General features: G+C 36.5%; 1 protein-coding gene and 2 long non-coding RNA genes across 7 annotated transcripts in view; 1 reads left to right on the forward strand and 2 right to left on the reverse strand.

Annotated features, from left to right (window-relative positions):
* The first annotated feature begins 4,024 nt into the window (after positions 1–4,024).
* LOC135323892 (uncharacterized) lies at positions 4,025–7,788 on the forward strand. The gene is made up of 2 exons (XR_010385386.1): positions 4,025–4,738; positions 7,245–7,788. It is a non-coding gene; the product is annotated as an uncharacterized LOC135323892 (long non-coding RNA).
* LOC135323891 (uncharacterized) lies at positions 4,617–15,069 on the reverse strand. The gene is made up of 2 exons (XR_010385385.1): positions 13,612–15,069; positions 4,617–8,769 (listed from the first exon to the last, which is right to left on the reverse strand). It is a non-coding gene; the product is annotated as an uncharacterized LOC135323891 (long non-coding RNA).
* Positions 15,070–19,932: 4,863 nt separating this feature from the next.
* MBTPS2 (membrane bound transcription factor peptidase, site 2) overlaps positions 19,933–26,251 on the reverse strand; it is a 36,509-nt gene continuing 30,190 nt past the window's right edge. For 3 of the 5 annotated variants that reach the window (XM_026120710.2, XM_026120711.2, XM_064498917.1), the window contains one exon: positions 19,933–26,054. In XM_026120710.2, the coding sequence (XP_025976495.1) occupies positions 25,832–26,054 (223 nt within the window). In that variant the 3' untranslated portion in view covers positions 19,933–25,831. The remainder of the gene's footprint in view (positions 26,055–26,251) is intronic. The other 2 variants (XR_003262217.2, XR_010385383.1) reach the window with 2 other exon arrangements.

Here is a 26,251-nt window from a genome sequence, read left to right on the forward strand (position 1 = left end):
TAATAGTGATGTTGTCACTGAAGTACCTTCAAGTATTTGTGCGTACATGCCAGGCACCTAGCTAAATTATGCCCTTATATACACATGAGCAGCTTCACTGACTTTGTACAGGAAAAAATAGAACACAAATTTGTCATGCAAAAGTCTTTTCCTGGCATTGCTGTTGAGAAAAAGCTCAACTTTATTTAGCCTTCAGGACCAGCACTTGAAGGGAGGTGGAGCATCATCTTTAATTACATTTGCTATGGAAAAAGAAACAGAACAAGTTGTTATTTTACCATGTTCTTTTTATATGGTTGGGTGTTTTTTTTCTGGATTAGCACTGGACTTCAACTGAAGGGCTGAAAAGGCTAATGAATTACTTTGGAGAGTCTTTGTTTCTTAGATCTTCATTTAAAGGATGCGGTATTAGCCCATAAATGGATTTCACAGCTGTTTATTAAATGAGCTGGAGCTGGGAAAGCAAGCAAACAGCATGAGTAAATTAAAAAAAAGAAAACAGATGGAAAAGAAAAGGCTCATCTTGGAAACATGTTGGTATAGCTGTAGGAAAACATTCAGCAGGAGGAAGAAACCTGTAATATTGACATGTAGAAGTAAAAGTGGACAGTAAATTATATGTGGTCTTACAGGACAGTTTACTAACAAAGATCACAGAATTTAGGGCTCTTTGTGAAGGGTCCCATTACTGAGGAGGGAACTACTGCTTCTTGAGCATGTAACAAGAGAATACTTTTCTGCTTCTTGGGCATGACTACCCTTCGCATACCATGTAACTACATCATGCCAGGGATATTTTGCGGAGTCTTCCTATTCGAAAATTACACTGGAGGGAATTTAAAGAAGAGCAATTAAAATAATTAAAGAGATGGAGGGATTGATTTATGAGACAAGATCAAAGGAGTTGAAGTATTAAAACATGTTTCACAAATACTTGGGAGTTTGGATGACATCATTTTGTTAAGATTAGTACAGTCTATATGGAAAGAGTTTACTTAGCGTAAGACTACATATGTATTTTGAAGCCAGTAGAGACTGCAAAAATGGGTGCAACAGGAAAAAAGAAAACATTCAAACACCAGTATTTGCAGAGTTATGGAATGCTTTGTTCCAAAAAGCAACAGCAGAGGCCCTACCCTCTAAAGCTAGATTTGACAGATGAGATTAAAAACACTGAAGGGAACAGTCTTGCACTGGAAAAAAAGGTGGGACAAAAGCCTTTAACTCTGAGCAATAACATGCACCAGAGGTGCATTTTTGCCTGCATTACCTGTGTTCTCCCTACTGATGAGCTGAAATGCCAAATGTCTCAAATCCCAAGATTCTTCAAGCAAAACTTAATGGTGTTTTTAATCAAACACTCCCATCTTCCCTAGATTATATCTACCTGTGTTCATTGGTCTGCGAATATTTCACCTAGAACTGCCACAATCTGAAGTTCCCCTACCTCATAAATGAAAGCTAAAAATAATGTTTTCCTTATAGAGAGCTAAAATATGTCCCTTAACAAGAACATTTTCCTCATGTTTATGACCTTTACAGCAGTCCATTAACTTCAGGTCACTCTGAGGCCTACCTAGGCTAAACTATGATCCTTGACTTTAGTAGATCTTTTTTTCCTAAATAGTTAAGCATGTTTCCAAAGTGATGGCACATTTAAGACAGGAGTTCACAGAGATTTTGTTAGCACTTCTACAGGAATACCTGTAGAACATAAAGCTTTGTCACTCATGAATGACGCAGCCATCTTGCAGTGCTAATTAAAAGCTTGAAAGCAAATATAGCCTTTTAAAATATATGCACACACACAGATTATCTCTCCATGCCTAATTCTTTGTATTTGAAATACTGCTAAACATAATCAGTTTATGCTAAGCAGGGGCTTTTATACAGTACAATTAAATAAGCAGCATAACATGTATAACATATAGCACTATGCTGAAGAGAGTGTTATAAGATGGTACCAAAGTGAGAAAAGTAGGGGCTAGAAACAGAAGAGGGCTAGAGTTTGGTGCAGAGTCCAGGAGATAGTCCCATCACCTTCACTGTTTTTTCAGTGCATCAGGTCAGTTTTTTTCCTCTCCCAGACTTCTGCAACTCAGCTCTAGTTTTTAGCAGTTGCTTATAATTGATAGAAATCCTAGTAAATTTGGAGGGGAAAGGTAAGGAAGGTAATGCTTTGTTTTAGAATAGCATTACATGAAGAAAAAGGTCTCATAAGCTTGTGGCTGTTCCTATAAAGTGATCTGAGGCAAAAATTGCAGTGTGCAGTACTAATAGTATGGCCAAAGATGAAGCTTACCTCCTGCAAAGCAGTTCACCTTATCATAAAGACAGAAATTGGTTTTTTTCTGGAGGTAAACATCTGTTTAATATGGCAAAGAAAACTAGAACTCAGTACTCTTAAGAGGCCTGAAATTACTTCTTTCATTCTTATTTCTACTTATGTGTCTAAGCATGTTACTGTTTACTAAAACAACTACAATTTCTCTTCCCCTTCTTGGATGCTCAGAATCAAATATGTAGACTTGCCGGGGCATTGCTGTGGAGACTTAAAAAAAAAAAAAGAAAAAAAAAGAAAAAAAAAAAAAAGACATAGCTAAGCCTCTCCTTCACAATATGTTTAGGCACTGCAGAACCTACATTTTACTGGAAACCATGAAAAAAATCTGTAACTTTAAAAGTATGCTTATTGAGTTGAGAAAGGAAATACATCCAGATAGATTACAAGATGAACAAACCTTTAAAAAAAAAAAAAAAAAGTTCTGTGAACAAGAGAATCAGGTTATATCATAGGATGTAAGGCTTCTCACAGAACAAGACAGTAATTTCATGAAGTTTTAGCAAACTCAGATAGGCATTAATTGCTTAAATAAATGCTACCATAAATTATAGCAGCTATTATACTCTCTACATTTGGAGAGCCCTCTGCTGGATGCCCACCAGAGTGCTGTGTTTGAACCCTTTCAATAGGATTTCCTTTGATCCAAATAGACTAGTTTGTCTCTTTTCAGCAGAGAATACTTTACACAGAGGTGAGACCTCAGGTTCAGTGGCCCCACATTCCTGCTTATACCTTGCACACCTCCCTCATCAGGGACACCCTACTTGTGTTAGGGCACTTGCTAATCAACTTTCAAACTTGAGAGAGACTAACAAATTCTTCTGATAACACAGAGAAGTAGCCATGAAAACCACTGACAGACTATTCCTTACCTTGGCTCCCTCAACAGTGTCGCCCAAGAAGCCCAGGGTCCTGCCTTTCCCCACGCATAGCACTTTTTCTAAATCCCACATAAGCACAGGATATTTAGGCAGAGAGACCTAAAAGTTTCATTCTATGCATCTCTACAGATATTTGTCCATAAAACAAATATTTTCCCAAATCCCCAGCAACATTCCCTCATCCCCAAACCAGATGCAAGGGATGCTGCTCTTCCACCCCAGCCATAGTCCTGCCCCTGAACCCATCACATGACACAGCAAAAAAGGAAAAGCTTGGCCTTAAACAACTGTGTCATACCTCAGAAACACTACATCCTATCAGCAATTCTTTTTGTTGTTTGAAACTAGCCACTGAAAAACTGTTTTATAACTTTAATCGGATGACACCCCCAGTCCCTCTGTACCCCCAGTCATCAGCTGACACCACGCTCAGTGTCATCAGGTGATCCAAATCCCACATCAGATGATCATTATCCTGGATAACAACCCAAGCCTGTGCACCTTCTTTAGTATACCCATTGTCTGGGCACACCTCCTGAGACATCCCTAGAGCTTGTTTGTACCAGTCTTCCTTTATGATCTAAGTTACAGAAGTGTTAACAGCTGCATCAGTTTGTTGTTATGTCTTAACAACTTCTTCCAACTAGTGACCTGCAGATCCTGTTACAGGACAGGACTTGCACAGAAAAAAATCTGAATTCTGATGCTTTGTTTCCCTGTGTAACAAAGCATAACAATGGCAAGATCAGTTGAGGTCAGGAAACCAGCGACAGGGGTTGCTCTGTGTGATATTATTGTGACTTTAGGATATTTCTCTCCTAGTTGTCATCAGTAATAAAACACAGCTGTTTTTCTGTTACCATAATTTGGTTGCTTCTGTTTAGCTTCTGCTCTGGCTTCTACCTCCCAATAATTACAATCACAAAACCAGTAACATACAGTCCATTTTTCCAATTCAACCAAGTCACAACATTTTGCCTACTGTTTGATCATTTCCCATTCTACTTACATGATTTCAGGAAGAGGTTAGCCCCTGAATATCAAAAACCCACACAGCACTGAAAAGGTAAATCCCCTGTGTTCTTCGTTCCAGCACTCTGTGTCCAGTGGGAGCAGTCTGCTTTCTCTTTCACTGCTGTACGTTAGCAGATACAGCTTAAATAATGTAAAAATGAAGTCAGACCAATGAAATCTTAAAAAAATAGGTCCAGGGGAGAGGATTACTTGTTGGCTTTTATACCTTTTGAAACTCTGTAAATTAGGGGGAAATATGCATAGGTTGATAATTTGTAACTGTAGCCTTACATAACATGAAGGAAATACTACTCATTCTGTTCAAAGTGATTATGGGAAGGGAAGTCCTGCACAGAGAAGAATGGATGACAAACTAATTAAAATAAGAATTATTTATTCATCTAGCCAGCATAAAGGAGGCAGTAAAACAGATGACCAAAAGAGTGCCGGACTGCAAAAGAAGACAGTGGAAAAGGTGGTGTTCCTGCAACAGAGCCTGGTATTACTTACCTTACTTTGTATACATGTTGTACAATATTCTTTCTCACAAAGTTGGTTCTTTAAATTATCTTTTCTACTTCCTTTTTGAGTGATGAAGCCTCAGTATACAATCTGTGACAAATGCTAGTAAATGCTGATATGAAATGTTATCATACCTGTATTTTGCACTGGATTCAGTGCCCAATATGTGAAATTCTGTTGTCACTGAAGTCAAAGACAGACTTGCCGCACACTTTGAAGGAGACAGAATTTCAATCTTTTCCTGGTACACTGCAGCTCTTTGTGCAAAATTAGACTAATACTCTGTTTTGTTACATGGTCATTTAGCTTTCTAGGCAGAAGGATACATTACTGCATTCAAAATATAAAACTGAGGAGAATGAACAAAATGCTTAAATACACACTGATAAATCATACTAACTGCAGTTGAGCCACACACACTGTCATAACTCTATAACGGGTACTAGTCTGCAGTCATTAGATCAGCTTTTTATTATTAACAGAAGTATTACCATCTTGCCTGTCATGAGTGAACCTTTTGTTTGCAGGTGCAATACAAGCAAAAAGATGGTCTCTTCCTCAAAGGGTTTTTCCAGTCTAAATAAAGGCACCTGTCTAAAAGGCTAAAATGACAGTGCAGAACAGTTGTTCCACATTAGCTCTTCCTGTGGAGCCTGTGAGTGAAGTTCATCTCATCTAACTTCAGATATCTACAATGCAGAAGTCTGGTTGATCTGGTTGCCTTCATAGCCAACAGAGACACATTTTTAAGATAAAATTAATCTCAATCTACAGCAGATGTCTAAAACATCAGCTAAAGCAAGTTCTGCTTCTCTCTGTTGGCTATGAATAGTTCAGGTAAATTCCACTCTAACATTCCACATAAATAAAATATTTTGCACAGATTAAAATGATTTCCTTCTATTCAGAATTATTCTTAACATGAAATAAGAATTGCCATTTGGGGAGTTAGACCAATGATTATTCTTTTAAGTTTTCTCCTTAGTAGAAAGTTTTGCACAGACTTCTCTATTCATTTTCTCTTGTAGCTAAGAGACAACACATGCCTATGGAAGAGAGATGAGCCGTCTCAAAAAAAAAAATATGTAATAAAAATAATAAAATAATAAAAAATAGATAATACTGATCAACTCGGCAGGCCATGATCTCAGTCTGTTGGCTGTTAGACCATTTTTGAGTTTGAGAAAAATGTTGGAAGGAGAATAATGCATTGGCTTTGTGGTTATTCAGAGGCAGGTCCTCTAAGATGTTGTCAGCGAGCATCTAATTATAAATTTTTATTTTTTAAAACAAGGTAATTAAGCCAAAAGATAGACAGTCAGCAATATAATCCAAAGTGAATGATCTATATCTCACCTAAATACTTTCACAACTAGAGCTACAATGAATAGACCAAACTTGGAGAAACAGACAGGAATGTAGTAATTGCTTCTCCACTTACATAAAATATTCTAAATCTATTGATAAGACAATAGATGAATATAAAAGTTCTTCTTGTAGTCTGGTATCAAATAGCCTGCTGTTTTAAATTTCAGAAAACTTACGTATCCTTGCAACGTAAAAGTTTGTCAAATAGTATGTACTTGATTGTGTGGTCTGTTCCCTACTGGTGCTAGCACAGTCTTTAATAAAACATTTCAGTCAATACTTTCAAGGGAAGAATATCTTGTAATTACAGCAATAGGCTGACAGTCAGGAGATCAATATTTAATTCCTAACTGCTATAGATTATTCCCCTTGGGCAAGTTAGAATCCATCTGAAAAGTGGCAGTAGCAGTGCTTTCCTTCTCTGTCATGTCTGGTTAGTTTGTAAACTCATGTGGACAGAAACTGTTTTGCTGAGACATTTTTAAAAATACAAACTCAACAGGTATCTATAAATTTCACTCGTATTTCGTATTCTATGTGAATTTCCCTTAACGTTCCTTCTTTATTAATTATTTGCCTTACATTATCTGAGGAATCACTCAAACATTCCTTAATCTATTACAGTCTCCTATCATTTAACCACTGGGTTAAAAAGTTTCTTTTTTTTTTTTTAAGCTTTTCTTCATAGCTCTGACTGTTAATTTTGAGGTGAAAGAACTTCTGATGAATGCAAAGCGATATGTGTAGCTATTGTTAATGATCAAGTAGTTAGTTGTTCAGAAGATAACAATGACAAGTTAGCTTAGCAGTTTTGACTGCAACATTTATAGAATGAATAGTAGGAGTTTGCCAACAATGTTAACCTAGAATACAAGATAATCACAAAATTCATTAGATAGGAACACTTACCATACACAAAGACCAAATGTAATATATTTTGTTTCTTGCCAGCATCAAAATTCTAGAAGGTTTTCCTCAAAGAAGTGAGAAACAAGCAAAGTTTTCAAATGCTAAAAGCGATTTCTGATAGTAACTGCAGCTACTTATATTGGTAAAACCTGAGTAGAATTTTCAAAGGCGAGGCTTTTGAGTACCATTTCTGTTTTGACTTCTAGGCTGAAAATGGTGACAGAAAAGCAGGCTTCCAAAACAGAGACAGAACAAAAGAATTTCTTACACAAAATCACATCATTCATTTCCTCTGTCCGGACATAATTAAAAGAAAAAAACTTCCTTGAGAGTTAATGTCAAAGCACAGGCAATGAAGATGCCCGTTGCTTTAATAAACAAAGGTATAAGCTTGCTCTGCTGCACAAACGAATGCTATTTATACAGAGTTCTGTGACTTAAGGACTTTGAATGTCTTATGTGATAACATACAATTATGTTTTATTTTTTAAAGGTTACTAATTCAGAGTCTTACTTTTGTGAGTGTATGATTCCTGAAAAGAGCAAGTAGCTGTTCTCTTTCCTGTAAGTCTGCAAGTCCCAACTTTACCAGCATGACGTGCAGAATTACAAATGTCCTTGTATAGATTATCTCAGAATTTCTGGTGTGGAAACATTTTATTTTTTCAACTGTGCTTGATACAAAGATGGCTTTTATGACCTAAAGCAAATAGTGGGTATCAGAAATAAATTAGATTTGTCTGCCTCCTATGCTTTTGGTGTTTTGCTGGAATTGTTACTATGCAGGGTTTCAACTGTAAGAAGAAAAGAATGTTATTGGTTCACAGCTGCAGGGTATTGGAAATCCCAGTTACGTTCGTCTTCTGATCTAGGCAGTGATACAATGGCATGTAGTTTGTTCTCTGATGAATTCAAGCAACAATCTGCTCTGTTCTGAATGCTCACTTTTCCCTTACTTATTCTGTTTTGCTTCAAGAACTACATCTATCACAGTCTGCAATACTGTATTTCATTGTGCAAAAAAAAAAAAAAAAAATCAAGTTGGTGTCTTACCAAGTCCACACAACGCCAAAGACATTAATTTGAAAAGACATTTGAGAACACAGAAATGAAAGTTCTGGATTATATTTTTTTTCATTCCTATTTTTAAATATACATTATCGTATTTCTCTTTTTTGCATACCTAAACTAACATAGCCCCATGCAACAGTAAACAATACTGAGCTGCTATCCTTTAACTTTTACTGTTTGCTTAGGAAGTGTGTGAGAGAGAATGTGAAAGAGAATTAATTCATTTTTTGACCACAGTATGTCGAGTAACAGATTTTGCAATAAAAACAGTTTGGGTAAAGACAAGATACATTTGCTGTGTAAAAGCCATATGTTTGACTGTGTCAAACAAAGTCATAGAACTTAAATCTAACCAATATTTTATACAGATTTTTTAGAACAAAATTATGCAGTTGCTTGACTCTATTAGAATTTTTTTCTACAGATCTTATTACAATATGACATCATTACACTATGCCACAGAGAACTGCTGACACAAGGAGCCCAGGGCTTTCCTAGAAGGTGAGACTGTTTGTCCTCTGTGTTGAAGGCAGTTAGATACAGCCAGACTTACCATTGAGACTTCACTGACTCTGGCACTGTAAGGGTGTAGAAGTAGCTTACAGTTCTGCTTTCCCACACGCTGTCTTGCATTGAAACTTTTCAGCTGGATTAAAAGACCTGGCCATAAAAGATAAAAACTTATCCTGTCATAAAACAAACATAACTAATTATGTCAGAGAGCCTCAGGCCTATCTGATCTGCCAAAGCAGTATTTACTGCAGCACTTTCTAACCATATTGAAACAACCTCCACAGGATCACAATAAAAGAAGCCGCAATAGAATTGCAAGGAGAAGCCATGGTAGTTAGAGGAAATACTACTAGGCAACTTATTCTTTGAGTATTCTGCTTCTCTGAAAAGGCAATCTTATCAACATTCTTACTGTTGGATCCTTGCTTCCAATTAAGAGAACACATAATTATGATTTCGGAGGGTAAACCTAAGGGACTCCTTTGAATTTTCCTGACACTAAGAGTAAGTCCATAAGCATATAGGAGGCTGTATAGAAGGCTGACAACCTGGCAACAAAGTGTCTTTGCTTTCAATCACTTTTATTGTTTTTGTTTCCCATTCATGGATAATTTCCATCTAAAAATACATTTTAAAAAAGTTTTGCGCAAAACTAAAATAGTACTTTTGATGGGAAAGAGACACCAGTTTTCTTGCTTGTAGGCAATGTTCCAGTCAAAATTACATGTTGTCAGTGGCATTAGCTTTAGGTATACTTGTGTTAGTCAACCTCATTTCTACCATTCTAATTATCTATGGAGCCTGATTTTCAAGGACTGGTTTCTGAAAACAAATGTCAGTGCATGTGTTATTTGCAGACACGTCCTATTTGTATGAAATACATCATGCATGCCGTATTTCATTGCCTATATTGTATGCAGTCTGTTTGAATGTTGAGCCCAAGTAATACATGTACAGTACATCCTTCAGGAGAACGCAAGTGTTCAGAGCTCTATTTATAAATCAAACAATTGTTAAATGTCTTGTACATGTTTCCTGTCCATAAAAGCCAGAGGCCCACTTCAAAAGTAATAGTAAGATGTACACATTTTTTTCACAAATAGTTTCTGGACTGTTAAATCCTAAAACCCATCTGAATCTATGAAATTTTCTTTATTTAACCAGCTTTCAATCAAACCCACAGTCACATTCCCTGTCTTGAATGTTTAATCAGTAAACACTCTAGGGAAATATTTAACTACAAACACAAATCTATCATCATTGGAATGTCATAAACACATAGGGAAATTCCTATTTAATTTTGTAAAACTACTTGCTTACAGGACAAAATATGTGGGATTGAGATGACTTTAAGAAAATGTAAGCTGAGAAGCAATAAGATGCATACATTTTGTTTTGGCCCTATGCTGCTTCTGCAGATTTTGCAGAGATAGTATCATGCAGCATTTCAGTCATGGCAGGAATGAACTGGATATTGCTTAAGAAGAAGTGGTGGGTAGATAAAAGGTTGCTGTAAAACCTACCCTTTCCCCTAAGGTCATATTTCAGGCTGTTTGAAATAACATATGTTAAAAACAAGTTATGCAACTGTGATATACATACAAAAGTGCTGTCTAACGAATAAGATAGGGAGATAAAAAGACAAAGAAAATGAGGTACCTCTGAATGAAGGAAAAGCAATGGCTGTCTGTATGACTTTTCTTTAATCCTGACTTCCCTCCTGTGATTTTAGTTTTCTCCCATTTCTCCTTTGAACAGCATGCTTTCTCAGGCCCTCTCTCTGCTTTTTCTTTTGCATGGCCATCATTTAACATCTTCTCTGACTGGAGATCTCCTTCTTTAATGCTCTCCCAGTATTTCTCTTCCATCTGCTTGGCTTTTCATTTGCCATGTGCTCCTCCAGCTCTGCTTCTGTCTATAGTTCTTTGATACCTAATTCATCTTATTATCTTTCATCCATCTGAGCATCTTTAAGTCTTATTTAGAAATGAGTGGTCCTTTCTCTGCCTTACCATTCAAATTTTACTTACCTTCATAGTTGCTTGCCCAGCCTGTTCTGTATGAAGCACTCTTTGTTCTCAGAGCTTGCTTCCTTTCTTCTCTTCCTAAACCATACTTTATTCTGTTTGATATTCACCATTTGTATTGTCTCCTGTTGCTAGTCCTTTCTATGATTCCAATGATTTCTGATTTTCTGCTGTTTACAACCTCTTTTTCTTACTCTGTCTGCACTCTGTTGCTGACTTGTTGACTGAATCAGTTTTCAAAATACATACTGCTGTTTGGGTTTGGGAATACTGTGCAACTGAGATCATGTTTAAGGGTTAGTATCTCTTTTCTGGAAGCCAGTCCTTCCAATGCACACTACTCTCAAACTATCCTTGTATTAACACTTCCAAACTGAGGTTTTGTACTAACATCACAGTACTCATAAGAGAGACTTTCTACCCAAAGAATTTACAGTCTGAATACTGACAATAAAGAAGATCAACAAAACATTACTGCTTGTTTTACACTGCTTGGGCTGAGAGTTTAATTAAGATATTGCAAAACTCAGTCTGATTTGTTAATGGTGAAAATATTCTACTACTTGGATTGTCATTTTACTGGCTCTTTTAGAAGCCAAACCAGGCCTGGGCAGATGTCGAGATTTTTTCAGCATCTGCTGTAGCTATTCTGTATCACCATTAAGGTGCTGCTGATTTTGATAAAACTTGTTTTGCAGACTTCACCATGAAATGCAATCAGCCAGTAGAAACTGGTTCAGGAACACTAAAACAGGCTGCTACTATTTCAGCTTTCCAGGAAGCTAAAGTGATTGTATGTAGCAATATAGTCAGTGCCCTTTTTGGCAACCATCTTCAGCTTTTCTAACTTTTTTTTTTCCATTGAGAAGTAAATCACAAACACACACAGATACAATCAAAAATGTTAATATGCAGTAAGCTATGCTTCTGGAGTGCAAGTTGGCTCTTTTTAAAGGACATTCATTTTCTGCTGTGTTGCCTTGGAAAATTAAATGCTTTAAAATGGGAATCTAAAAAATTCAGTGGTCATTTTCCAGAATCTTGGCCAAATCTTTAGATGATGCATGTAACGCTTACTCACTGTAAAAAGGTCTTTCTTCCTAAAGCAAATTGCCCACATCAACATGAATCCAGGTTTTACCCTAGCATCTTTAATGTCCTCAAGGAAGATAAAGCATAAAGCAATGGATTTTATGAAAGTATATAAACTGGTATATATAAGCCACTAATAATCTCTGGTCTAAAGTGCCACAGTTCAAATGATGTCACAGCTCGCAAACTGAACATGATTAAGTAGGGAGTCATAATCCTATAAATAGTCCTTCACAATCATATCATCACAATCATATCTTTTAAGGAGATGTAAAGAACAGAAAGGTTAATAAATATACTTCCTAATTAAGTCCTCAACTAAATCAATCATAATACACACATCTATCTTCCTCTTCCTTTCCTTCCTCCCTGACTGCATAGGAATGGGTTGCTGAGAAATTTTCACTTTCTCATTTAAAAAATATACTGCTATTGACAAAACAAAGCCAAGCAGATACAAATAACTGTGAAGTGCTTCAGGATTTGTTAGTGAGAAGATGAAGTCAAGATTGGGAAGTGGGCGAGACAGTGGAAAGGCAAGATGTAGAAAAAATACAAGTTGTGAATTGAATGTCAAATTTGTAATGAATGTGGCAGTGGTAATCAGCTCTGACAGGGAAGGTGTATTTCTAACTGGCTTTCCAATCCTCAGTCTTGATCTTTGCAGAAAGATGGAGGAAAGGCTAGTAAATTCTGTAGGCAAAAGCTTAGGCAGCTACAACTAAGGCAGAGACATAAGAGATCTGTGGAAGGTGAGAAGGAACTATTTGAGGCTGCACTTATAACTGAGAAGTCCTATCTTTAACTATACATTTGGCTTTTTTCTAAGCCTACCCCAGCTAGGTTGATTTCTAGAACACCACCTTCATCATCAATATTTTTAAGCATCATTGTCTACTTTTCTGAATCATTCTTAAACAACTTTTTCTTTAAAAATAAGAATAGATTGACAATGCCAAAATAATTATAAGTTGCACATCAATGTTTCAGTGATCTTAATGACGTACACATGCACATATATGTATATACACACACATATATAAGTAAAAAGTGATATTCTGTTACTAAACTAAAATATTTTGAAATCAGGAATGATTTTCTCTGGTTCTAAAAATCCTAAATATTAATCTAAGTGTTCTTCAGAAGAATGTGATGTGCATGAATACAGACCTTTTGAGCAAGCTAATCAGCTGCAAACCAGTGCTTATTCATGCAAATCTCTTAACTCATTCATATGCAATGGGTCAAAGAAAGAAGAAATAAGACAGTGTAATACTCTTTGCTTTCAAGTTACTTATATAGTTTTTGTGGTGTACTGTTATCTCTCATTACACTATATATTGCCTGTCTAGGTGTTCTGAGGAAATCTATTTATGATTGTATTTCCTCTTCAACATCACTGTGGAGTAGAGAAGTAAAGCCTAGGTTGCGTCTACCGTAAGTTAGGCAAGAAGCATCCCCACAGTGTAACTGCTCCTCAAAGGGCTATCTGTGGCAGTATCTCTTTATTGACCACAGAGAGAGACCAAGATGACTACCTTCTCCCTCCAAATGCCTCAAGCAAGGGACTCAAGCTATGTGGGGATGAGTCTGGCCCTCAGTCTCTCTCCTCATAACACCCTGTTCACTAGAGCAGCATTGTCAGGTAGTGAGACCACAAGGCCTTAAAAGCTCGTTACAGTCTAAAGCAGACTGCTTTACTGCAAACTTTGCTACATCCTTATCCTTCAAGACAAAATATGTTTTACCAGATGTGCTCAGAAGAATAGGCCTATGTCTTACACCATACAAGTAATGGGCTTTGCAAAGCCCCTAACTATAGCAAGGGAACTCTTAGACTGAAGAAACTGGGAAGTGTTAGCTTTCCTACCTTGGCAGGTCCAGTTCTGTCACTGTTCCTTATGCTATCTGTCACCTTATTCCACATGCCGATGTGGATAACACTCATGTGCAGATACTTGATATTCCATTCGGTATGCAGACTGGATGATTCCCACTGCCATCAGTGCAGCCAGATCATGTCTGTGATAAGTAAGGATGGAAAAAAGGAGTCCATTATGTTTTCGCACTGATAGCAGCCCTATTACTCATGCATAACTTGGCTGTGTTTTCATGTGAACATCACAGTCAGTGCTTACTTCATGCACTCCGTTTAATTTGGATCTATGATTTTCTGGTATCAGGTATAATCAGCTCACTGCAATGTTTGATTTCAGAGAACAGTATTCCAGCCTCTGGGATGCAGGTTACTAACCAGAAGAAATGGAGTCCTAGGCATTTCAAATGCCTGACTGGTTAATTATTTAAGCTCTTTTTAAGAAAGATGACTTTCCTTACAACTGGAGAATAGCAAGCTTTTATCAGCAACAAGCTTGCCACAGTTTCTTCTAAATGATACGCTAAGGTCAACCATTTGGAGTAATCAGAGTGAGGGCAGGCCATTTCAAAGCTCCTTTGTTTATAAACTTCCATCTCCAAAGCAGTGTCCTTTGTAAACTGTAAAGAAAGTTAGGTCTGCGATTTTTTGAACATAGAAAAGGGTATTTCATTAAATACTGCAGAAAAGCAGAACACTTACTCAAATATTAAAACACTTTTATTTTTTAAAATAATACTTTTTCCCCCCTAAACTTAAGCTTAAAACTCTTTAACATTTTTCTCCAACAAGAAAACACCTCATTCTTACATAGTTTGTATGTATCTTTAGAGGAAGCATCCCCATCCACACTACTGGATGATATTAGCATTAATGACCGTGGATACCAAACCCTTTATGCTCCAAAACAAATATGGCAAAGATTAAAAAAACCCCAGCAACCAAAAACCACATATGCAATTTAAAAAGTTCCTGAAAATATTTTGGCTCTGACCTAGAGGTCTAGCCAAGACCTCAAATTCACCTATAATATTATATAAACAGTCTGGACAGTATTTCACTAAAGAGACATTAGATTGTATCCAGAATGTTTTCCCTCTGCTGTATCCTCCCACCTGCAGAGACAGCATTTTGAAACACAGAAGTAACCACTGCTGCATTTTGTGTGATGCTTGATTTAAGTTATACACTAAGACTGACTATTCGATTGAGCCTCTCAGGCGAGAGACACCACATGCTTCATTCCCAGATCCAAACAGAACTTAGTACATGAGCTATTCTGCTCTGGCAAGGCTAAGCCTGTGCAGAAGCAGGACTTCAGGACTATTTCGAGTAAAAAATCTCAGCTAGTTCTGGAGGTGTGCTGCCCACAGGGTAAGCAAGGTCCTTATTGTAGGGTTTAGCGGGCTTCACTGTCCCAAGTTCCTCTTTAGGACCATAGGCCCCATTTTGAGTCTGGCCCTGACAGATTATTCAAAGCCATACAGGAAATCTGTAGCACATCAGCCCAATTGGACAGTCTCCAATCCTAGGCCTATACATAGCTAGTGAACCATTTATCTTCACTGCAAGCTCTTATTTATGGACGCAATAATTTCAGTCTCCTTCATTGCAGCTGTAGTCTTATGTTTCACAGCTTTTTAAGGCCACAAGCAATCATTATTACCATCTAGGCTGATACCAAGCATCGTTCAGGTCAGTGGAAGTAAACCAAATGCATATCAAATTAGCATTTCTGTGTACCAACAAACCCATGGCAGAAGAAAAGAGATTTGTTTTGCATTTCAGAACATCCTTTTGATCTAGAAGAGGGCTTTCATTTAAGGGGCATGTTTTCATGTATTCAAGTTGTTCACTTATTCTTAATTAATAATAAAAATATATTATTTTAAAAACCCCTTGTGGCCATTCATTTTCTGGATTCTTTTTGCTATTTTACCTCATAACATGTCAAGTTTGGTCTCATGACTTGACTTCTTAATAAGCTATATTCACTACCTAGATTTGTTTCCATGTTACTATGATGAATTAAGTTCAAATCCAGACTCATGGTGTGGTGCAACCTTAATGTCTTCAGGTACACTGCACAGCTATAAAAGCTCATGCAAACAACTTGCATTGCATGTACAATTGACTTCAGTGAGTAAAGATCATGGGAAAGCAAGTGGAAGACTCACCTATATGAGAGTGGAGTGACTTACTAATTTTTGATATCACATTTTAAAATGATAGTTTAATTTTTAGACTACCATTTGCACATGCTACAAGCAAGCACCTCTTGTACCCCCGTAAGAGAAAGCTCAGACATTTTCTTCGGAATTGTTTCTGGTATTTTCCTGTCAAAGTAAAAAAAAATTGTGCAGTTTCCAGGTAAGTAAAGTCTCAAATTAACAATAAATTTCTGCGCATGTCTAATACTGCTTGATAATATGTGAAAGTGTTCACAACTATTTCAGTGATATTTAAACTTCTGGTTCAGCTGCATTTACAGTTAAAGTGGTATGCAGAGGCCAGTTAGGTTAACTACTGAAATGTTCTCCCTAGGAGTAAACTGGAAGATTATTGTTGAATAATAATCAGGACCTTCATATATGACAAATTAGTTACTAATTCACACTAGCTTGATAATGAAACAGTGAATTTTGTCTAGTTCTAAAAGGCATACAAGTTTTCTTTTTTTTCTCATTTTCTCCTTCAGCATTGTAACATATTGAGTGACTAAATGCCCTGTAGACAATTTACAGGGAACAAATTAAATCATCTAATAAACAGTGGTAAGCAGTTGTAGTAAAAAGAAAAAAAGAAAAAAAGAAAAAAAAAAAGAAAGAAAAGTTTGTTGTGTGGTAAGTACTGAGGAATGTGTGGTTTACAATGAGTGCTCATAATCTATCTTTGTTCATTCTGCAGAGATGATAAGAGACACAGGTGGTTTGCCATAGTCTACGTTAGTTATTCAAACAGCTGCAGGAATGAGAACAAAGCCAAGGGGCAAAACATTATAAAAATGATTTTTTCCCCCTTAATAATTGCATCTGTGAAGTCAATTCACGCTGAAGAGGAAATGCGAAACAGGGAACAAAAGTTCTGACTTCGCATTCAGACTAACTGAAGTGAGATCAAGCCTGAAACTTAAACAGGAAGAATGTCACCAACTCCAAGATCTAAGTGCTCTTAGCTAGTGTCTAACAGTATAGGCTTTTACTGCCTCTCTCTCTATATGCAATCTTGCTAATAATGATGGAAGTTTGCTAATTTATTTGCAGGTCACCTTTATAAATGCACTGAGGAAAAAACTAGTAAAAATGCTCATCCTGGAGTTATTAAACAGCACTTACTTCCCCAATTTTCTCCTATACCTACGTGTGAGTCCCACCACCTTTTTTCCCGTGCAAGGAGAAAAAGTCAAATACACAACTTCTGGCAGTTGGCCTAGATCTTCATGCTCCCTTGTCTCCACCTGGGGCTTCTTCATCACTTCCTGTAAATCTCCATACACTGTCATTACTGCCATTCCATATCTGGAGAGAGAGACAGTATTTTCTTTCATAAAAATAGCTTTCTTTTTCTTTGCTCTAGATAAGGCCTGCAGTGCTCATTTTCTGGTGCTTCCAGACCTGAGGTCCAGAGCAGGAGGAGAATGCTTTTTTTTTGCAATGGTAACTTCTATAAAACAGCCTGTATAGTACTATTATGGACCAACAGAAAAGCTTAGATATATTTTTATGTGAAGTAAAACTTAGTCAAAAAGCCTCATATTCTACTTGAACTCATGAGTCAAAAAAAACAAAAAACCAAGGTATAAAAATGAGTCAGTTAGGCTTGATTTGCTGCCCACACATAAGCATCTGGTGCAATATGAAATTCCCTCAGGTACCCCTCCTAGTATCCAGCTGCTGGTCCAGAAGGTCTTTGATCTCCTAGAGGGACTCACCCACATCTGCCAGCCCCTGGTGTAGGTCTAAAAAACCCTAAGACTTAAACCAACAGAAGATGAATGGAGACAAACGGAGGATAAGTTTTAAAACTCTAATATTGTTCCAGGTCAAATTACTAAACCGAAATACACCTTACGGTATCTCAGCCCACACTAGATGCCTGTGTGTGGGCAACTGAATCATATCCAGAAGGCTTAGGGGAATTGCACTGTAAAAAAAATCTGGTAATATTTTAATAGAGATCCTAACAGAGCTCTGAAACGTGAAAGATACAGAGCCTTTCACGATACCATTAAAAAGAATGGCATTTAACACACACCCTCCCGCAAAAAAGAAAAAAAAAATTTCTTTTTGGTTTAAAGGATTCATTTAAAGGCAGATGAAAAGGATGTACAACCATGTATTTTCAAGACTCAAAACTGGCAGGTACATAGTATTCAACTACCACTGTATTTTCAAAAAACAAATTTAACAAAGGTAGAGGCCAAGAATTAAGTCAGAAATCTAGAGAATAAGATACATAATTGGTAAGAACATCCAATCCTGTTTAAAGAACCCTAATGCCTTAAAACCCATCAAACACCAGACCCACATCTCTTTGAGATAAAAAAGAAAAAACAAACTCTTAATAGAAGTTGGGGAGACTGTGCTTCTTTGACCTTGTGAATATTGTAGATTCCCCCAGCTGGCCACCATTAAATTAGAATAAAACCTTGTCTTCTATTGGGTATTTCACATCAAAAGCACACATTACAACATTTTCACAGAGACAGCTTTATGCAACAGTGTGTTTTTTCACAAAACACTATATTTGAAGTAACTTCCTAATTCAGCATGTGCATATTGGATAGAGCAGTCTCCATGTGATTCATATTGAGATGTTTAAAGGAGCTTTTAGGAACTGATGTCCATGCGCTAATGACATAGAAGATTAGGCAGCTTATTCCTTGAAAAGTCATTGAAAATCCCAGCCAAAAGTACATATGTATAATAATAATTAACAAAAAATGCACAAATATGCAAGGAACACATTACATGTAAAAAAACCTTAAGACTGTGCATTCAATGCATATAGATCTAGTAAAGGTGTTTAGGAATGCTTCTGCTTGGCGATTCAAATTCTCTGGCACGATCAAAGGAAGAAATACATTAAGCCTTATTTATAAGGTTATCAGCAATAATTCATTGTAATCAAATCACTCATCAGCAAAAATCATTGATAAAATATTTCTTTTAAAATATTGTCCTGAAATTATATTAGTGATTAAGGCAACATTCCTCAAGATGACATTAAGACATCACTGATTTTATTCTAGACTACAGAGTCTAAATAATCAGAATAATGGATAATATTTTCAAAATGAACTGAGAAACTCATGACCCTCTTAAAAGCTTAAATGCTTCAGAAAATTTAATCTAATGTTTGTGCCTTTAACATGGGAAAGAAAAAGAAAAAAAAAGCCACGTCCTCATGCAAGTATTCAGAAAATTGCATGCCTACCTAGCTAGGAGATCCTACCAATGTGTCTGTGATCTAGGCTTCACCCCTTCTTCTCATAGTAATCTTCAATCTGGGAACAAAGCCATGCTTGCTGAAACAGCTCTGCTGGTATAAAATAACAGCTTGTACAATGAGCAACAAAGGACAATTTAGTTCTAGTTTCTGGCTAACTCTGGATGAGCTTGCTCAAGAAACAGAGCAATAAAGCTTCATTTTCAAATAAGGCTAAACAATTTGGTTACACCATGCTAATGCAGCCCCAGACTGCATCTGGATACCCAACTTGTTAGAACTGGCTGAGATACATAGCCAACTCTGTGCTGACTTGTGTATACAAATCAAAGGTTGTTATACTTAACATCATCTTAGTGCCATTCAAAGATATGAATTTCAAGTTCTTCACAGGACTTGCCTTAGCTGCCAGAGTAACAGTTTCACTGACTTTGACGACGGCATCCCATGTCAAAGGTTTCACTACAAAACAAACAAACAGAAGTCTGCAACTCCAGGAGAGAAGAATCACACATGAGCTAGGCCAAGACAAAGGGAATTGCTCCTATAAGGTAATCACTGTGGGTCGTACACTAAAAGGCAGTTAACTTTGCCCAGGAATAATGTGCATGTGCCTGTCTGGACACACCGATACCTAGTTCCATTATAAATTAAACTATTACTGTGATAGGTGGCTGGTAAATAAGGGAAAGTAAATTGATATTTATTTTTAATTTTAGAAGGTGGTCAGATACTAATAATGATGCAGAGGAACTTGTAGGTACCTAAATAGAGAATATAAAAACATTCTATTTGAGAATATGGCAACTGACACAAATAAGGAAGTATATCATTTTTACCTTCTTTTTAAAAACAGATTTAAGCACATTAACAATCAGACAATGAATTTATTTGCAGGATACACTTATCATACATAGAAAACAATACTTATTGTTTGGCTGATTAAATAGTGAGAGAAAAAAAGCATGACAAAAACACAATACATTATTCAAAGTGCTCCATATATTTGTTAGCTGACATTTTCAAAATGAAGGTTTTTTTTTTTTCTCTAACGTGATCACGAACAATGCATAGTGGGAACAAAGAGTCTAGAATTCTAACATTCCACAGCTGTGAGTCAGTGTAAACATAAAAAAAAAAGGGGGGGGGGGCTATGTAGAGGAAAAAACACTGAATTTCAAAACAATACAAATTCCATTAAATATAAGATCATCTGAGCATCTGATATCTAAAAACAAAGTTATATAAGAAAAGAGGAATTACAAATATTAAGACCACTCAGGAAGGAAGAAATTACATTTCTCTGGTGATGGCTTGTTAATAGCTTCTAAACATTCAAACTAATATTAAGCGAAGGTCAATTACAGTATGATGCTGCACAAACAAACCCAAGAGTGAGCAGCTAGAGGTGGGAAATATCCAAGTTCATTTTATTAAACAAGTTATGACTACCCAAACCATTTGTTCAGTACATATATATATCAATGGAACAGCAAAGTAAAAAAAGTTTGAGCACCAATCACTGAATGATTTAGTAGTGTAGGAAAACATATCTGCATGCTCTGAAATGTTAGTTACAAGTTCTTTTCACATTTCATGCCGATGTAAATGGAATGAATGGAACTGCAGTGTCATATCCTGCTCTTTGTTCCTGTCCTTTCACATTGGGTCAGCAGTGTGAAGGTTCTTCACGCGATGGTAGTGGATGTGTCCAAGGCATAAGAAAGAGTCACAGAGTTGCTGTTTTCTGACAGTGCCTAATATAATGCTTCTCAAATGCTTCATTAATACAGGATACGTACCACAAATAACTCAGCCATATTAAGTAACAAAACTATATATAGTGTCACATGCTGTCCAGAATAAAAAGGCTATAAAATAACTGCTTATATTAGATCCAACCTGAGTTAGATTCAACTTCCTTAGTCACAAGGTCACCAGCATAAAGCCAAGAAAAGACTGGTTGTGGGAACTGGTCTGAATATCAGTGTGTAGAATGCATATTTTACAAATAACTATTAATTTCTATAGTTATAATCACAACTTCTAAAAACGGACTAGGCTACATAATCCTTTATATCCCTTCTTTAACTGTCATAGATGACATCCAGATACAAATTCAGATCTTTCAGATAGAAGACATACAGATTTTATTAAATAGTATTTTTTCATTACAAGGCACCCTTTGTCATCCTGTTAAGATATATAGGAATCTATTGTGATACTTCGATTGTTGGCTGTTTAAACAGAACAAAAATATATCCTTTAACAAAGCAGTCAAAGCTGAAACACGCTGCCATGGGAAGGTCTGTGCTGAAAGCATTATTTCCTTCAGCATATTCTCCTCAGTCTCACTCATCTCAATTATCATTCAGAATAGCACAAACATCAGGATTTAGAGAGTGAGAGATTCTACAGTCAACCTCTTTTAATCACCCTAAAAATCTGTGTTTAGCATCCTTACACTAGAGGTCTCACAGACAGTAGGATATGTTCATCATTAGCTGAACAAAACTCATGCAGCTGTAGTTATATTACGTCCATCAGTTCTCTTCTATTAAAAAGATCTCTACAGATCACTTATGGAACAAAGCTGCAATTTTAAAATTCCAGAGAAAGCCAGAAAGCCATAGAATTTATATGTAAGAAAAAAAACAAAAACAACCCCCCGGCAAAACCCTACATTCCAGAGTATGGAGGACTGCTCTAACTTTTCTCTAGATAAGCAGCAACACAGGCTCTGTGTGCATATATGTATGCGTGTGTGTGTGTGTGTGTGTACACCCACAAACATACATACACATGCACGCACACACACATGCACACACAGGATCATCACTGAAAAATATAATTGCCAATACAATCGGTTGTTTCATTCTAATTAAAAAGGATGAGTTAACACAATTTCTACTCAGGCTTATAAATTTGGAATAACTAATCTACAAGGCTCATTCATACTTTCCCTAGTGAAGTCTTTTTTATTCAACTTATAAGGAAGCAAGCCAGTTTTAACCACCTAAGTTAGAAAAGAGCATGTAAGATCCTATATCCTAAGAATTTATCATTCTTCATTTCATGCAATACATTATCATAATATGCTACAGAAGTATTTGCTGATAGAAAAAAAAGTGAACCTCTTGTTAAAAAAATGAATCAGAATAATGATCGTTTACAAGTATGGAAATCTTCTGACAATTTTCAAGTAAAAGCTACATACACCACTTCCCAATGTTAGACATTACTTTTTCCATCTGATTTAATTTGTTTAAAATGCATAGAATATATAAAGATAGTAGTATTCACATAAACTCTAAGAGCGTTCTATTTTACACTCCAGTCAATGTGCCCTGTAATTATATTGATGGAATCTCTATTAAAGAATACATTATATTCTAAGGGCTAATTAGAATGAAAAGTGAAAAGGTTTCATTTTAAAGAAAGATTTCTTTAATTTTTACAATAATTAAAATAGGACGAACATTGCAAATATTCCAGAGTAAAAATCCAACATACAGAAAATATTCTATGGCCTTCTGTGTTCTCTGTTGCTAAACAGATAAGCAAGCAAGCAAACAAACAAAAAAAAGAAAAAACCTCCTAATAGCTATATATAGTGAAAAATGGCACTTGCTTATCAGCATGTGATCCATAGGTTAGGATCACAGAAGAATAGAGCTGATCCACTGAAAAGCTTTTTCTTCAGAAAGTGGTCCAGGTTAAGAATTACCTTCATCCATAGGTAATCTAAGATACATGCTGAGTCTCCTTTTAAACAAAGAGCATTGAGTGATCGCAGTTTGCTTAAAGCTTCAGTTCAGAGTACCTGTACATACCTAAATCTAACCTTATTCAGTAGAAAACCAGCACATGTAGGAACGGACCCATGAATTATTTTTAAACACTTATAGTACTATCTGCCCCATGGAAGTTAACTAGGGTCTTTACAGTATACTAGTGTGTTTGGCTAAAACCATCACCACCATTTTCTCCAGCCTCAATTTCATTATAATGTCAAACAGACATTGACATTCTGCTTAGTACAAGTTTGGTCTTAATTGATTACATAAATAAATTGGATTTATTTTGCTTTGGTAAAACATCAAGTTTTGGTAGAACATTAAATAACCAGGAACAACCTATCAGCCTTATTATAACGGATAGAACTTGTGTATGTTATTCCAAAGGAATTTTGTTTTTCAAATATCTTGCTTACATCTCCAGAGGGAATGTTATGCTAAACAGATTGCCCCATGCTGCTGGAGCCAACCTGAATATATAATGTATCAAACTTTAAATGTTTTTCACAAAATATTTGTGAAACTACCAGATGCATTTGTGGTTTCTTTAGATAAAAAAAAAGAGGACTGCAGCCTTTTCGAAAACTGAATATGCTGTCTTACTAAATTGCATTAAACCTCCTAAATGCAAGTTCATTCTGTGCAGTGTAGCCTGGACAAGATATGGAGACGGAGGAAAGTGGCACAATGCCCTGGAAAGGATGAGTTTAGATTAGTGAGCAGCCACTTAGGTGAGTGAATAGACTTCCAGAGCACAGCTTCAGAGCTAGGCCTCATGAAAGAGCCATGCTGCTCACGTCACTTTTGTCCACAGAGAGATAGAAGAATGGCACACGAGAGCCGTTACTCTGAAATTTCTGTTAAGTTCACTGTACGAGTGATGAATTAGACTTGCCAGATGCCTCCTGAAGAAAGAGAAGCCTTCTGGCAGTTTTCGGTAGTTTATTTTTCCTTTCTTGTTTTTTGCAACTTTTAACAGTTCCCAAAGGGACTGACTCATGCTAGACTGACTGGATAACTTACTCTCTCTTACGAGGATCTGTGCCAACATGCCCAGGCTGACATGACTGAAAATCAGAGGCAAGGGGCTGCTACCCCACATCAGTGAACTTCAGGAGGCCAAGCCTGTGACAGCACTGGAGAGATAAATAAACTAATAAAACAACAAATAAACAAACATGTTCTCTCATTCCTGCTTATATCATCTTAAGAGAAAACACTTCCTAAACCAAGTTAACATTTTACAGTCATCGTAAGTGTGAAGGCTACTGTGCAAAAATCAATGGGCATATGCAAACATCAGAGTTGCGAGTCCATGCAGTAGCACCAGGAACAGGGCTCAACCCTGCTGGTAAAATTACACAGGCTTTTACCCCTAGCTCCAAGAGAATCTATATTAGCTGATCATGAGTGCTTCACATGAGTGCTTCATTGCTCTTTGCAGGCCACTCTTCACAATCTCAGCTTCCAGCTTCCACTTAAGTTCCTGAATGAAAATGCCATTTCTTCAAAAGAACTCTGAACTGAAACAGCTCCGATTGGAAGCACTGTACGAGATGGAAATTGCTAAATATTTTTCAAAATTTCCCTAATTCAAATATTTAGGCTCCCAAATTGCAGCTTTTTTTTTTTTTTTGGATTGAGAATATCATCCTGCATTAAGACAAACATCTGAATGAATTTGATTTATATAAACTAGGCAATATGTCACAGGAGTACATGACAGTCAGTATATAACCCTACTGAGGTACAAAATATTACATACTTAAAAGGGTTTCAGAGTATGTCAGGCATACTTCAGTCAGCAAAATACTGATTGTACTTGAGTTCATTGTTCATTTAACAAGGATATGGTCCATATTCATTTTAGAAAGCAAAAGCCAAATGTTAAAATAGTTCATTTCACATTCAAATTCTTTTTCTAAACAGTTCTGATACAAGAGCACCTTCAACTAAACATCTTCAATTAGAATGAATTCTAGCAAAGGAAAACAACTCTTTGAAAGACCGATGTCAGTGAGTTACTGTACATAAACTGTATTGCATGCATAGCAGCAGAGGATGGGCACGAAAAACACCAACAGGTTTCACCATTAACTGTAAACAGTATTATCTTCTGAATAAAAAAATACAAACATTATCACTTAGGAATAATTTTGCACAGCATACTTCAGCACTCAGAAACTATAATTTCAGTTTATTTTCTAGCTATTGCTGAAAAATATTGCCTTTAAAAATCTTCAGCTGTGTATAGTAATACACCACTGAATGTTTAAGAAACACAGACGTGGGCTTTGTTATCCTCCACATACCGCATTCTCAACAGACATTGGCACTTCTCATCTATATCCTGAGAACAACGTCCTTCCAGGCATATTGGCCAGCTGGAAAGATACTAACCCATATGGTGTCTCTCTCCTCATTAAGACATGGTTATCATTTACTCAGCTTTTCACCATTTTAAGATGAGCTCAGACTTTAAGGTTTCTTAGAGTCCTGTTTGGTAGATCACTAGGTTAAAAAAACAAAACAAGACACTCAAGACTATGCTGATTGAAAAATGGTCAGATCCCACAATGACTATTTGACAATTATTCAAACTTTAAAAGAAAACTGTTTTCTCCTCCCACTTTACAAGTGTTTGAGGCCAAATAATTCCCTTATTTTGGAATCTAGATTAACAAAGCTTTAGGCTTTTTTCCTGTGAAGTGTTACAATGCAACTTCTCCAAAATTAGTACAGCGCTTTAAAAGAGTACATAAAAAGGTTCTTACTTGTTTCTTTCAGTTTTTCCATGATCACAGGTACAACATTGTACAGACTTAAGTTAAAACAGCAGCCAGGAGTGATTGTTCTTCCAGTGTCATTCTAAGGGAATTATTTCAATCTCAGTACTGACCAAGTTTTGAAAGGCAATAGATCCATTATTTTTGTGTACTTTGATAACTGATGGAAGCATATCCAATGTTCTACCGTGCTGTCACCATCCAAAGTCCTAGTGCAACATTGGCAGCCAAAAGTGCACTGCCAGCCAGTAAAATTAAAAAGCCAACAAGCTCTCTGTTTTGCTTTTCTACAATCAGTGAGCTCAGAGTGGCTTCCAGGAAAGAATTTAATATCCACTGACCATCCAAAGCAAAGCAGGGTACAGCATTGATAACTGCCAATGCTCCTGACAGTGAAATTAGGTACCTGATTGACATTAGTTAAGGTTCACGAATAACATCCAAGAAAATGTAAAACAAAAATGAGGACAAAACGTATTTTTTACTTTTACTATGCAAAGAGAACCACACAAAGGGTTTTTTTTAGCTGCCATTCTGTTTCACGGAAAATGTATTAGAACTGCAAGTTTTACACCGTAATGTAACAGCCCAGAAAACTGCCTT

Source organism: Dromaius novaehollandiae, chromosome 1, assembly GCF_036370855.1.
Source record: "Dromaius novaehollandiae isolate bDroNov1 chromosome 1, bDroNov1.hap1, whole genome shotgun sequence".
Lineage (NCBI taxonomy): Eukaryota > Metazoa > Chordata > Aves > Casuariiformes > Dromaiidae > Dromaius > Dromaius novaehollandiae.